Source organism: Calypte anna, chromosome 2 (genome assembly GCF_003957555.1).
Source record: "Calypte anna isolate BGI_N300 chromosome 2, bCalAnn1_v1.p, whole genome shotgun sequence".
Lineage (NCBI taxonomy): Eukaryota > Metazoa > Chordata > Aves > Apodiformes > Trochilidae > Calypte > Calypte anna.
Genome location: NC_044245.1, coordinates 25714393 through 25726943, shown reverse-complemented (window position 1 = coordinate 25726943; position 12551 = coordinate 25714393). Strand labels below are relative to the sequence as shown.

Sequence of the window (12551 nt, the reverse complement as noted above, 5' to 3'; positions counted from 1 at the left end):
CCAGGCAGCAGAGAGGCTGCAGCAGAGGAGGATGTAGCAAAGCAACACTAAGTGGCACAGGAGACTTGCAATTGACATTTAAATAGACACAAGCAACAGCAACCTAAAATCCTACCTAAGAAATGGGAAGAAAGGTAAAGGAAAGAGAAGCAGGCTGCTCCCCGAATTGTCCCCAGTCAGGATCCAGGAGCAAGGCTTTGGCAAACAACATGTTGCTACAACTTGAGACAGATGGAAATGTACCTACTTGTCAAAACTGTTATTGCCCAAGAGGAAAGAAATTACATTGTCTTGAACGCACTGTGGGTAACAGACTGGGAAAGGCCCAGAATAGAAACATAAATGTAATGTAAAACTAGTTTTGGAAAATTAAATGCAAGCTGTCTGTTGCACAAAAAGGGGGTCTATTTTCTCAAGAGATAAAAAAGCAGGTACTTTTTTCTTAAACATGACAGTACCAGTGTTACAATATATATGCACTGTCCTGTTGAAGACTTAAAATGTTTCCTATAAATTACAGATGTTCATTATACAGTATTATGAACAGAGTAATTTCCACGATTGAGCAGTTTACAAATTCTGGTCTATACTGAACAATGTACTGAGCTTGAAGGAGCTCGTGAATTCCAACTGCAGCAGAACTCAGTAGTATTTTTTAAAATTTTACATACTAACAATAATCTGAGTCCCACTTTGAAAAAAGTGTAGAATTTTCTTCATAAGACAGGGTCAATTTAATAGTGAACTACATCTTTTCTTTTATAGCACATTTCACAGTAAAGCTCAAGAAAGAAAGCAGCTTTCAATTTCAACAGCACTGTGTGTTTCTAGTACTGCTCATTTCTTCCCATTGAAATAAGCTACACTAGTACCACAGTTTTGTTCTTTTTCCACTGAATCCACATTGGAAAACAAACACTAATTGCACCTTTTTCATTAAGGCAGAGGATGATATACAAACAGAAAGATGCATTGCACTATGCGTGCTAAGGTAAAAAAAAATAAGATTTTCTATTTTCAAACTGTCCATTTATTTTTACCAAATCTTGAAGTCTCCCACCTTCCACTAGAAGAAGCAAAATACTGTAATTAACATAAAGTTGTTGTGATTACTCCATTTCAATGTTATTCTTGCACAGAAAGCCAAGTATCCAGAGACATCCATTTCACACGCATTATGGCATGAGCATCACCAGTATTCCATAGAAACCACATTTAAGTCCAGTTGGAAGTTACAAGATGCTTCCATATGCATGAAAACAATTTTTAATCCCTTTCATTTTTTGTGTTCTGAGTCTTCAGAAATGGTGATTTTTTTAATAGGTTTGGTAGCCTCATCCATCAGTTCCTTCAGCTGCCCAATCTGTTCATCACGGAAGTCATTGAGTTTTTCTTCTGTGAGCTGGATTCCATACACAGTCTTTTCCCTCAAGTTTTGTTTGTCCTCATTAATTTGTTGTTGTATCAGTGCTGCATAGTTCTAATGGGGAAGGAATACAAAGGTCACAAAAATGACATATGGAGGATTCAGGTAAAGTTTTTTTTAATACCATTTTACCGTAATAATAACATACTCTTACTCAACCTTCTACAAGAGTCTATCAATCAACATCAAATGACAAAAAAAATAAGCTTTGTATAAGGAAGAAAGTCATGAAGACATTTCTAGTATTTATGATCAATTTTAAGCAGCTGATTTAAAATGGGTATCATATATGCACAGATTACTTTAATTCTGTCTTATTATGAACTATTATTGAAAGTAAAACCAAATTTAATTATAGATCAAATATATTTCTGTAGTTACAATTATTAAAACACATTTTCTATCTAGCAGGATATCAATAGGATTCACTTTGTAAATTTACACAGCTGGAAAATAGTATTCTTGAAGACACAGATCAGAAAAATCAATCTATAACTGAACAATGCTGTAAAGCCTTTCTGTCTAACCTCTCTGTGCTTTCTGGAGAACTAGCAGTGTTATTTGCACCCAGCCCTGGACTGCTCCAAAGCTGGTAAGAATTCAGCAGCTGTGACACTTCTGCCACTTTGTCAGCTTTGGAAGAAATCAGTTACCAAAATTAAAAGTTAGTGGAGAATAAGAAAGGGCTTCAGAGACAGGTACCTCCATATTTCATACTCATTCCCTGAAGGAAAAAGCCAATAACAACTTTTCTATACTGTTTTGGACATAATTAAGTCTGTTGAGGCTTACTTTATAGCCTGTTGTAAAAGAAAGCATTTGGACCACGTTTACTTAATTAACAACATCTTATGTCAGTGGTAAAGCAGTCAATATGTGTTGCATCAATACCAGGCTGAGGCCACAGTAAAAGCAAAACTTTCTCAAGGGCAGAAATGGAAGTGTCCAAGAGGTTATACCAGTAATGTCTGCACAGATGGAAAATTGCTTTCTCCCTACTTTGGAGGGATCCTCGACCATTACAACTCTTCTAAATTGCAACACTCAAGGTTTTGCAAGGACACCAGTTCTGAAAATGTAATTCTGCTACTGGTGCTGCCACCAGCACTGGTGTTCAAAGCCCATCAGCACAGATCCTGAGAGCTCCTCAGCTCCCTCTGCTCAGCTCCAGCCTTGCTGCACCAGCTCTCAAAGAAGCTGCAGTGAGTAAATTTGTCAAAACTTTTATAGCATGTGTAAGTACATAGAACATAGAACACAGAACAACAGAACAGTTGGGGTTGGAAGGGACCTTAAAGATCATCCAGGTCCAGCCACTTTGCCATGGGCAGGGACACCTCCCACTAGACCAGGTTGCTGAAACCTCCATCCAGCCTGGCCTTACATTCAAACCTGAACCTATTCAGATGTTTAAAAGTTAATCATATACATAGCCAATGGCTTGGAAGGGAGTCTAACCATGTTTTTCTTATGAGGAACTTAAAAACAAAACTCCACGGTTGAGAGATGAATTTCAAAAATTATTTTTTATTGGAAAAGACACAGGCTTCTATCCTTTTTTAGTAAGGTGTCCTTTAAAGTTAGGTATCCTTTAAAGCATCCTTAAAGTTTCAAAAGCAAATCTGAATAGAGTGTAAGAAACTGAACTTTAAAAAAACCTGTATGCTGAATAACTAAGAATGATGACTGTGTTATATGGTAACACTTTTTTCTTTTTTTTCTTTTTTTAATAAAGGATTAAATATCAGGAGTATTCAAAAGCAGGGGATTTGGTGATGAGATACACACATTATTTTAATTTCATATTTTCAACTGAAGGAAACTAATTATGGAATATTAAATTGTTAATCCAATACTAGCAAAGTTACTAATGCCACTATTTCAACTCTGTGCCAAGTAATTCCAGCAAAGTAAGTGAGAAGGAAGAGTATTATTCATAAGTATGCAATACACTTCAAAATTACATTTGCTGACATACGTACACTACATTGTTTATGGTCCATGTTAAGCCTCACTAAAGTCAGCAAGATCTTACCAGTCCTTCTGCAAAGTTTAATTCATGGCTATTTGAAGCAAACAGATAGATAAAACAAACCAGGAAAAACAAAAGTAAATTCATATTAATACAGACTCTGAACTAAACTGATTCCTCATTTCTTTTAGAGCCACCTGTAGCAGCAGAACTTTGCATGAAAGTTACCTAATAAGAAAAATGACAACTTTCATAATACCAAGATTCTCCCCCCACATCACCTCTCCCTTTTTTACATTCCACATGCATTCAGGAACAGTGGCACTACTGTTAATCCCTGCAGTAATACTACATTCCAGTGGTTCCACATTAAAGTAGAGTTGGTCCAAGGCTGGGACAAATCAAACACAGTTTTTCCTAGATGACTGATTAACAGAACAGTAACAACAAGAGGGAAAGGGATAACAGATTAAGAAGTCTTCAACTTTGTGATTTATAGAATTTCTTATCAAAGCAGAAGGACAAATGGGATCTCTGAAGCTAACAGCAGGCCAGCACCAGACCAGTATGTTGCCTATCAATTATTCTACCTTGTCCTGTCTTCAAATTTCTGCACAGAACAATCCAATCAGTACTGATTCTGGACCCCGAAGAAATTCTTATTATACCAAACAACATTCACAACATACAACCCAGAAACAATACTGAAAACAAGCAATGTGAAACTCTCCATGTCTATACCAGTGCACATTCCACACTGGGACAAAAGTCTTCCCCAGTGCTAATGATCCGCTGGGAGCTGCCTGGGGCCACTGCTACAGGCATGGACGATGTACCCAGAAATAACTGAAGTCCATTTAAAGACTGGCTACAGTTTTACAAACTTTGATGACTAGATCATATTTTCTAAAAATATCTAATTAATTACTGGTAAAGAATCTGCAATGTTATGGGGTTTTTTTGTTTTTTAATCTAGCAACTAACATTCCACAAAGCATCAGCATTGAAGATTTCAGATACTGGAAGTATCTCAGCAAAAGTACCTCAGCAAAGCCTCAAGGTCCACTCTCAGAGATGCTCTGCACCCAGACTCACAGAGATGGACTCTTTGTCCACACCTTGATGCAGCAGTTCTGCTCCACAGCACTCCAGCCTGCTCCCATCTGGACATGTCATGGCTGCCTCCTTTTCCCCACTCATTTTGTAGCTGAACAAATGCTTTGGTACACACCAGAAAGTCTCAATAGTTGTGGTTTCACATCAATTTGTACTGTGACAAAAATTCAAAATTGGACCTTGAAAACATGCTGGGCTTTGGAGGGCTCATGACAGAAAATGGGATTTTCTCACCTCATTTTACTAAAAGCCAGTGATGCACCAAACAAAACACGTTTCAGTCTTTACAAAAGCACTGGAAAAAGATCAGCTACATGGCATATTTTATTTTCTCTGCCTGTGATGCCAAATGAGGAACAAACAAACCTTGGCATATTGAAGTCCGACTCATTACTGGTGCCTCAGAAATTCATACTGTTTTGTGATCAGTGGTTTGTGGAAAGGTACCATGTAATTTGCTGGTAGTTCTGTAATTTAAGATTCAGCTTCTATACTGAAAATGTGTCATTTTGATAAGGGCACATGAACTTTAACATGTTGAACTCCAAAATCCAGTAATAGGTTTAAAAGCATAAAGGAAAACAGAACCAAAACAAGTCAAAACAAACAAAAAAGCCACAACAACTACAACAACAGAAGTAAGCTAACATTTGCTCTTTCACTAATATACCTGTGGTCATGAAATATGATTATCACAGTCCCTTTCAGGCAATAAGGAGGAGCAGCATGTCTGTGTATGCTCTAGTTTTCATTAGAACTTAACAGATCCAGAATTTAACTACTTCCTGTGGTCATCTTCCCTACCAATAAAACGGAAACAAACCCTTGCTTAACGTTTCCAAACGAGCAAAATTACTTTGCTTCTGCATTTGATTTTATTTTATGTATAGCTGCATCTTCCAAAGACAACCAAACTCCTTTGTCAATCATGACAAAAATCCCTGGCAGATTTTTCAAGGGCATCTTATTCCATTTATAGTTCACATTCTTCTCAGAGAAGCAGAGACAGGAGACACAAAACAGATGATCAGTAAAGCTGAAGCCTCACAGAGCTGTGCCCAGCATGCATAAGGATGGCAGAGGGACACAGGTGCTCTCCTGCATCACATGGATGGTCAAGTGCAGGAGGTCAACCAAGAACAACCTCTAACAACCTCAGGTTTTTTAGGTTGGTTGCTTCTTTGTAAGTAGCTCTTACTGCAGTGATCCCCTGCCTGCACCAGCTCTGCACTTGCTGGGTGCCTACATGAAAACAAACAAAAAATCCAAACAAAATGTGAGCTGAATGGTAAAAGCCTGTGACTGCAGACAGAAACTAAGAGGACCAGAATCAAATCCAAGTCAGGACAGCCTCTCCTGGCCATTTAACATTAAAAATACCCTGATTTATCCAGTATCCAAATGCAGCATGCTGGCCATCGACACCCACAGACACCCTCCCAGTATCTGTTCCAGTCTGAACAGGGCCACTAGGCTCTCTTTAAAATTCTGACATGATTAAATACTTGGAAACTTCTAATGGATTTCTACAAAAACACAGCAGGTATTTGCTGTAATCAATAACCACAGGATTTTTTATTTAAATCCACTAACTGAAGTGAATATATGGTTTTCCTCTGCTAATTCGTAAGCATTCACAGAATGCATAAATTCATCAAAATGCCAAAGGGGTGAGTGACATTTGAGGTTTTAAAATACCTCATGCATTACAGAAAGGGTGTCTGCCTTGTTTTCAAAGTTGAGAAAGGATTTAATAAAAAAACATAAAAGCAAAGCCACATAATGAAAAGCTTCCTTCCCTGAGTGTCACAGCACGGACTCCTACCTGGTCCAGTGCATGCTGACAGATCATGCATTTATCTCATATGGAACCACAAAATGCCAACAGACATTTTTTATTTTATCATAAGATAAAATTGGGAAGAATGGTGATCACAATTTACACTTTCTTTGGTGTCCTCCTAAAAGGTTGGTTTAACATGTAGAACACTACATTTTAGATGACAGCACCAAAGCTCTCTGAAAGACTGTCATTCATTTAGACAGGAAAGGTCAGAATAATTGTGCCAGCCTACAGTGTGATTCACTTTGTTGCCTGATGTTATCTTTAAAAAGATCTAAACTTTTAATATCCCTTATATGTTATAAGCTGTTAAAAGCATAAAGCTGATGTAGTCACCTATTTCAAAATTCTCTCCACTTGCAGTCAAATTAATGATAATGCTGATTAAAAAACACTATCTGGGCCAGATCAGAAGCCACTGCTCTGAGACATGTTGAACAAACAGGGCACAGTCAGGCACTGAAAAAATGCTATCAAATTATTTCAAACTCATTTTCTCAGACTGACACCAAAATCCAAGCATGGCCTTACAGGCCACCCTCCTTGCTCCCTGAAGTCAACTTCAAACTGAATTTCACATTCTGCTGCTGCTACTAGGATGTTATGGTCTCATGGGGAAGGAACTAATTTTATGTATTTTTTTAATATATTGTATGACCTGCTATAGGTGACCCTGCTTTGGCAGGGGGGGTTGGACTAGATGACCTTTTGAGGTCCCTTCTAGCCCATAACTTTCTATGATTCTATACCCAGAACAGCGGAGGACCTGAGAGGAATAAGGATGTCCAGATCCTACTACAAGTCTTGACTCTTCTGTAATTTAAATCACCTGAGCATCAGCAGTAACAGCAAGCCAAAGGAAACCATAAGTGAGAACTCACATGAACGTGCAGCTCTGCATTAACACTTTTTGGCTCCTGCTAAAACCCTGAATGATGTAGGGTGAGTGTTACTAATTCCTGACTTTGCAAACAAACTGTTATTGTGTACTACAAGAGCCCCAAAGATGATCCTCTAATCTTTCTGAAAATACTATGGGACTTTACATTTTACTATGGGAAGCACCATATCCCATATAACCAAGGCTCCTCTATCTTCCTGGAGAGGGCCCACACTTTCCTTAGCATTCCTTTTGTTGCTGATCTACCTAAAAAAGTTTTTCTTGTTGCCTTGGCATCCCTGACCAGATTTAATTCCATCAGAGCTTTAGCTTTCCTAACCTGATCCCTGGCTGCTCAGGCTACCTGTCCTTGCTTCCACCCTCTGCTCCACCCTTCCTCTCCAGGACAAAGTAACTGGATCATAAAGAATGGGAATAATCAGAAAATGTCAAAGTTTTTAAAGAGTTAATCTACAAGGAAAAGCCAGGAGAACTCTAACAATGTAATGTTCTCCTGGGAGATTCAGGAAGGATGCTAAAATATGCCATTATCAAGCAATTTTTCAGGGTAGTGATCACAGTAACATAATGATGCACACACTGCAACTATACAGAACTGTTGCCGTATAAGGGGGTTGTTTTATGGTTGTTTGGTTTGCAGTCTGGGGGGAGAGAATGAAAAATTGTTCAGCTAAAATGGAGCCAGGGAATATAATTATATAATACTTATTAAACATCATGGAGAAATATTATTTGATCAGGAAGGTATAAATGGATGACTGTTTTTGAACACAGTTTACTAATATCGTTAAACTGGAAGAAATTACATTTATTTTGAGGAATGTGAAAAAAGCTCAAGGACTAACTCAGCTTTGTTTATAGCTTAAGTAACATGTTATTTTAATGTCCTTTTTTCATTTAAGACTTATGAGATCGTAATTGGAAGCGAAAATGGGAGTTTCAGGCCTAACCATCAAGGTAAATACATATCAATGCTATTAAGTCTAAACTTGAGCACAACAGCATTACAGAGCATCACTGGCTTCACTGTCATTAGTGGAAAAACAAGCTGTGATTATTTCTTTCTGGATGCACAATACTTATGTAGTACTGTACATTGGGGCCAAAATCTAGGTCACTAAAAGCTTTTTTGCACCACTGATAACAACCACAGTCTCAAAGATCCTCTCCACTTAGGTTAATAAGCTTCATCTCAGGCCTTAAATAGAAAGCTTGAGCTCATTATAAGGAAGAAGAAAAAAAAAAAAAACAGAACATATTTGAAGGAAAAATATTTAGGAAAAAAATAAAATTACTCATTCAGTCTGAATCAGTTCAGTTCTGAAAAGACAGATCAATTTGAAATGTAGATAGAGTTCAAGAAATAGGGCAGGACAAAGAGATGGGACACAGAACAAAAGAAATGGTCAAGTGAATGGGTTCAACCAGCTCAACAAAGTCCTATGATGGTCCCCCTCCACTGGACAGGCTGTATGATTCAAAGCATGAGCTCCACCCAAAAAAGCTTGCTTTATGAAAGAAAGAACAAAAACATTCTTCTCTGAAGTAAGTATCAGTGTTTGAGAGGCTTTTAAATTGGAGACAAAATACTTGGTAGATAAATATCTTAAAACCCCATTAGAGCATAATATAGTTAACGATCTAAGAACAAAACATGGAAAATTATTGTCTGACCTTTTATCTATAAAAGTTATGATGAGGCTGCATCGTCACTAAAAACAAACTCTTAATACTGCTGTGACTGGACGAATAAGCTACAGACCAGAAAAGTTAAACTTCTTTCAAGATTCACTGCTTTGTATTTTCAAACAAATACTAATAAATCCTCAGCAATCTGACAGATGGTTATTTCTTGACTCAGTTTCTATTTTGCTTTAACATTTTATGCTGTGCTGGGCAGCTCTTCAGCTAAGAAAAGGCTGTGCTGTGTACTTCTGCCTCCTGTTGGTGGTTGGTGGTCTGGCAAATATGCCACAATTTCATAGAAAAATCAAAGTTTTGTCACATGAAGTTATTTTGAAGCGTAGCAAGGGGAAATACTGGAAGTAATAGCATCAGTTCATTTTTAGGAACTTAAATTCCTAAATGCATCAGTTATAGTGTAATATTTGTATTTAAATATTAAGGTAGGAAATCTTGGCAAAGTGCTCACTGCAGGTAGTTCCCAGAGAAATATCAACACTAAGTAGATATTTTACCTAAGAAAATCCTGAAGACTGTTTTAGCAACATAATCACACAACTATAATTAAATCCCGCAATGCAAACATCACTTACAGCCTACTGAGTCAATTCTTTAAATAGAGGACAAATATCTTAAATTTGTGCTTACTGCTTTCAGAAATGTAACTTCCAGATTTTCAAAGAAGACGATGAGTTCACATCTAGATATTAAAAAAGAAAAATATAGCCTGTTTCCAAGGCAACCACATTACTTTCCAGACTGCTAGATACTAACCAAGAATAGGCAAAGGATTACATATCCCAGATGATGACATAGAAGACTTTTCATGTATTTTCTTCTACTCAATTTATACCCAATGAAGCATTTTAAACATACATATACATGCAAAAGAGCCTCAGTATTCTCATTTTTCCATTACTCATATTGCGACATGCTCACTACAGCCAAAACCTTAACACTTTAACAAAGAAAACCGCAAGTATGAACAAAAATTTAATCCACTAACAGGCATCTTGCATTGATTTCACTGACACCAAATAACCCTTCTGATCAGGGTACACTAAATTTTTTACTTTCATGGATCTATAGAAGAATAATGTGCTTGAATGAATTAAGTTAAAAAAAGTCATGAGTAATATTTAATAAACATACCAGAAAGTCATCAGTTTAAAAGTCAGGTCCATCCCTTAAGACAAGCAAACAGAAACTTCCCCAGTTTTAAGAGAACATATTCTACATTTCCTATTCCAATACAATACATAGAGCTCTAATATAGGAAAGCAAATTTTACAACAGAAAATACTGAGTCAAAGGCTGATTTTCTTGGCCAGCTCTAGAAGAGTCCCTCTAGTAACAGGGGAGAGAAATAAACTTCTACTCTATACAAATAACTCAAGATATTTTTACTACAATAATTTGGCTATAATTCAATCCTTCTTGATTTCAAATAGCAGGAATACAGCATCACTATGAAAATAAATGCACACTGATGTAACTGACCTTTCCCTGAAGACAACAAACACTCTTTTATGCAAACTCACTCTATAGTAAAGAAAGCTTGTTACTGCAGTTTAACACCTACTTCACAGTACTTAATGAAAGGCAAAAAAGATTAACTCACTAAGCTGTTTTAAACCCACTACAAATTTTTGAAGTTCTTGCTGCTGCAGCAAAATATGCTAAATGATGTTCAAGTCTTAGACCAGACATACTTCTTGTATACACATAAGCACACCTCTGTCCAATGGTTAATAATATACATTGTTTAAAAATTCTTTCATATCCTTCAAGCAATAGAACAAATCACAGCATTTCCATCTTCTTTAGTTTTATTGTTCTCAGAATTACAACAGGTACTTCCCTATTCTGTTTCACTTTCCTAAAATACTGTGATATATATGAAGCCAGGAAGTCCTCTGATAAGAATGTAGAGATGAAAAAAGGTCAGAGTAATTAAAAGCTCCCATTCTAAACATAATTCTAAAAATTTCTGGCAGTTTCTTAAGGTCAAAAAGATCTAAAGCCTACAAATATACATATCACAGGGGATTTAGCTTGCAGATTGTCATACAATCTCTGACCTACTTCAGAAGTAGTCACAGAAGTTAAGTGAGGAACACAAATGCGTCACCAGTGTGTCCAAGAGCTGCTAGAAAGGATAATGCATCTCTACTGATGATGTCAGAGCCCCCCAGTCTGAAAAACCCAAAACCTTCTGTAATCATCTTCAAGTCACTATCTATTTATCCCTTTATCCAATGGCTCTGACATTTAAGAAGATTTTTATAGTATCTGTCACAATGCAGCAAGTACAGGCTGGGCTGTCACAGAAGACTGGAGAAGTACAAAAGGAAGAAAAATTCAGTGCTCTGATGGATAACTTTCCAGCTTCAGTAAAGTACTTCAGACACAACTAATTTGAAAGCACTTCTGAAAAACTCTAAAATGTTCTGTACTGTTCTTAGGGAGATCAAATATATATCAAATTCAAGTCTGAAATATTCTTGTGTAATATCTATACAATAAATACTTCAAAATTAACTCACGTAAATCTTGTTCTATTTCTTCTTTTTTGTTTCCAACTAATACAGAGGTCTTGCTTTGAACTAGCAAATGACAGGGGAAACAGGACAGAAAATTAATAAAGGAATGGAAATCAAGTCAATAGCTTGGAGTTATACACACTTCATTTGGAAATGAACATTCCATTATAGAAATCTTAAGCTCTTGCAAGAAAACTCCAGACTGCCCAACTTATTCCTAAAAATTCTCACTCACCTAGAACCTCTCCTTTTTCTCTGTGCAACCATATGCTGCCTAGTCCCAAGCAAAAATACATATGGGTTGGAACAGAAGTTAACTTACCCCAGTAATTTAAAGGAAAGTATTTTTTAAAGAATAGGGGAAAAAAAAAAAAAAAAAAAAGAAAAAGAAAAAGGAAAAAAACCAGGAAAATGTCAAGGCAAATCTTCAGAACTACAAATAATACAAATGCACCATGTAAAGACTGGTCAAGCTGGCTTAACTGTGTTGTGGCTGCCAGTCTCCCAGCTGCTCTCAGAGACAAGTGCCATCATCTTCAGCTCTGGGTAAAGCATTACCATTTGGAGCAGAAGCAGCCTGCCTGTATAGAAGATATGGAATGGAAAATGCAGCATATTAGTTCTACTTGCATAGAACTCAAAACCCCCCGAGATAAACCACCTATGCCCTGAGTAAAGTGGTACCATTTAATCATTTTAGTGTGGCAAATCTGCTCAGATGCTCTCACCACAGGAATACAATGATACTTTTATCATCAGTGTCAATGTCAAACTGCTGCATTGTTTGTTTATGCTGCATTAAGAAAAAAGCAGCATAAGCGTATATGATCAGGAAGAGTTGCCAACCTGATTAACAGGTTCTAGAAAAATTTGCTTGCTGTCTACTGATGATGTGAATAAATAGGTTGCCTCAAAGATTTTACCAGAAAATACTCAAACTACTCAAGAGGTTTCATTTGTGTTTCAAGACTTTAACACCAAGGAATTATCTCAACTTATACGTGGCTTTAAAATGACTCTGACCTTGTTTAAAGCAATGCAATGCTGTGTGACCAACAAACCTGGAA

The 12551-nt window shown here is 36.9% G+C and overlaps 1 protein-coding gene across 3 annotated transcripts in view; it reads right to left on the bottom strand.

Annotated features, from left to right (window-relative positions):
• Positions 1–414: 414 nt before the first annotated feature.
• The window catches only part of SDHAF3 (succinate dehydrogenase complex assembly factor 3), a 28228-nt gene continuing 16091 nt past the window's right edge, over positions 415–12551 (bottom strand). For 2 of the 3 annotated variants that reach the window (XM_030445155.1, XM_030445156.1), the window contains one exon: positions 415–1480. In XM_030445155.1, the coding sequence (XP_030301015.1) occupies positions 1277–1480 (204 nt within the window). In that variant the 3' untranslated portion in view covers positions 415–1276. Of the gene's footprint in view, positions 1481–11967; positions 12066–12551 lie in introns of all 3 variants that reach the window. The other variant, XM_030445157.1, reaches the window with a different exon arrangement.